The sequence below is a fragment of the Cyprinodon variegatus genome, unplaced genomic scaffold, assembly GCF_000732505.1.
Source record: "Cyprinodon variegatus isolate N-32 unplaced genomic scaffold, C_variegatus-1.0 Scaffold126, whole genome shotgun sequence".
Lineage (NCBI taxonomy): Eukaryota > Metazoa > Chordata > Actinopteri > Cyprinodontiformes > Cyprinodontidae > Cyprinodon > Cyprinodon variegatus.
In genome coordinates, this window is record NW_015150579.1 from 509,145 (window position 1) to 511,889 (window position 2,745).

General features: G+C 36.8%; 1 protein-coding gene across 2 annotated transcripts in view; it reads left to right on the forward strand.

Moving 5' to 3' along the window:
- Positions 1–483: 483 nt before the first annotated feature.
- qprt (quinolinate phosphoribosyltransferase) overlaps positions 484–2,745 on the forward strand; it is a 6,803-nt gene continuing 4,541 nt past the window's right edge. The window contains exons 1-2 of one of the 2 annotated variants that reach the window (XM_015375822.1): positions 484–537; positions 1,000–1,261. In XM_015375822.1, coding sequence (XP_015231308.1) covers positions 1,009–1,261 — 253 coding nt within the window. In that variant the 5' untranslated portion in view covers positions 484–537; positions 1,000–1,008. Of the gene's footprint in view, positions 538–940; positions 1,262–2,745 lie in introns of those variants that run through there. The other variant, XM_015375823.1, reaches the window with a different exon arrangement.

Here is a 2,745-nt window from a genome sequence, read left to right on the forward strand (position 1 = left end):
TTAAAAATAAAGTTAATTTGACTTACTGTATTAATTTCCTTCTTACCTTCCCATTATTGCATATTGTATTTGGTGTTAATTATCATTACAACTTAACTATTAAACTGAAATAAATTGGGTAGTGGTTTTTTCAGGTTGTCATCATATAAATACTTATGTGTTGGGCTACTTTTAGCTGAAGGGCAGACATCATTTGTTTGTTTTCTCCAGTAAGATTATTTGTTAAAGATTTTAGATTAGATTTTCCTTTAGATTATGCAAACTAGATCCAACCATACAAACTTAATGGGCTATTTTAATCTTTTGGCTTAATTGCTCATAATGAAAATGAACTTTTAGTGCATGAAAATTGGATTTAGAGGCATTTAATCAATACAAAAACAATCAATGTTAATCCTATGGTGTGATCTCTGAGTGTTTCTGTACACATTCCAACATGGACATAGGGTCAAATTCCATGCTACATTTTTCCTATGTGTGCTCAGTTGTGTCTCTCTGCAGTCCAGGATCAACAGAGACAGAAAGCCACTGACGCAAGTAAGTATGCATTTCATTTGCATTTATTTTGCTATTAGAATATTACAATACTCTATTGTCGACCAGGTTGGAGTTTAGTAGTTTATCACGCAGCACTAAAGGAAGCAGATGTTTAAACATGTTGCTTTGTGTTTTAAACTGAGCATGGAAAAGTTCCCTTTACACACAGCAGGGCGATGAGTTAAGATCTAAACAGACCTTGTGAGACTTGTGTCAGCAATTACCCATGTGATATTACGCCTTCTCATCCCACCTTCTTGCGCAATGCAGTGTTCTTGCAGTTACTGCTTTTAAAACAGGAATACAAATTGAAGCAGTTTCCAAACTTAAAAAATGTGTCTTCATTTTAAAATCAGAGCGAGACTAGCATACTTCTTTCTGCTTTTACCTTACACAACAAAATATTGCTTTATATTTCCACGAAGATTTTAAAATATTACAAAATACCTTATTTATATGAAGGTCTGAAGCATGTTTGGGACAAAACCAGTGGCGGTCCATTCGATCCCACCTTACACTCTGATCCGTCTTGCACAAGAGTGGCTGGCAGAAGACACCCCAAACTTTGACCCAGCAGGAGTTTGCGTTGGATCAGAGGAAGTGGAGGCTAAGTTGTTGTGTAAAACTCCACACACTGTGCTGGCAGGGAGCCCTTTCTTCACAGCGGTGTTTACTGAGGTGGGCTGCACCGTGGACTGGATTTACCAGGAAGGAGAACAGATTGGTAAGCATCCTAATCTTAAATACCTGCTCATACTTCTCTTTGCTGATGTCCTTCAGTCCAGCCTTATTTCTCCCAATTATGTCCTAAACATTATACATAGAGATCAAACATCACAAGACTCAGACAGCAAATCAAATTTAAAAAAGGAACTAAATCACAAAAAATATTTATTCACCTTAAAAACAAGAAAATATGACATCATGCTCACAAAAGCAAAAAAAAAAAAAAAACATCTAACAGTTCATAGTGAATTATATTTTTTCCAAAAATATTAGTTTTTTTAAGTATATTTCTTTATGTTTTTAAAAAGCTGTGAAAAAAATTCTTATGACAGTAATTTTAATGTCAGACCTCCTTTGTTAGATTGGCCTAGTTAAAGTCTGACTGAAGCATGATTCTAAACAGGCTTTCTGTGTGGATGAATCGATGCACAGCTGTAAAGTATAAGGGGTCATCATTTCTCCACAGTAATGTGAAAGACAAAAACATTGTGGCAGCTTTTCCTGCAGAGGCTGGCAGAACCAGTTATAGATTTAACAGCCCCGAATATTTCAGATAGCCTGAGGAAATCTAATGTTTTCCTTGAAGAGAAATTTTTTTTGCAGCACAGTTCTGTACTTTAATGACTGTCTTAAAAATGCAGGAGCACAATGCTTTTAATTAGTTTGTCTATGTTACTGTTCTATCTGAAAAGTATTTAATTGTCGGTGGGTTTGATGTGGCTGTGTGCTAAAGGTTAAGATTGCTCACAGTTTGATCCAGGTGTGCAGAGACAGTAATAGAGTCAGTGTGTACATCTGCTCAGAAGCATAAGGATTGCAAGTGGAGCAACAAACTCCTGACATAGGTGCGGCAGAAAGGTGATGCAGTGGTTTTATTACTAAAGCCATCCAGTCAAACCAGTCATAATGTACCATCAATCCTAAAATACTTTTAGAGCCACAGCTGTTCAAAGTTATCCTATTTTTACACAGACTGTCTCAGTAGAACTTAGTGTTATTACTTATTTGCAAGGTAAATGCAAACAAATGAACTGCAGAGAAGTGGAAAACACTGAACCATGGAACAAGTGCTGCTGGCTGCTTATGCTATATTTGTTTATTTATAAAGTTGAAACCTGGATCTAAAAAATGACATCAAACTCAAATCAAGCATCTCCCAGATCCAATGACTGGATCACCTACTGTGAGCAATACAAGGGAAAAGCAGTCTTTCTCTCTGCATGTTGTGCTTTCAAACCCCACAGCAACATGTTAGCTTACTGAGGAATGCAAGCATGTTTTAAAAGATGGTACTCATTAGTTATACAAATAAACAGTTTTTTTTTTACTCAGGTGACCCTGACCTTATGAGGATAAGGACAAGCTCACGAGTTTTTGTCAAATATTGGGGTTCATCCATCCATCCATCCATCCATCCATCCATCCATCCATCCATCCATCCATCCATCCATCCATCCATCCATCCATCCATCCATCCATCCA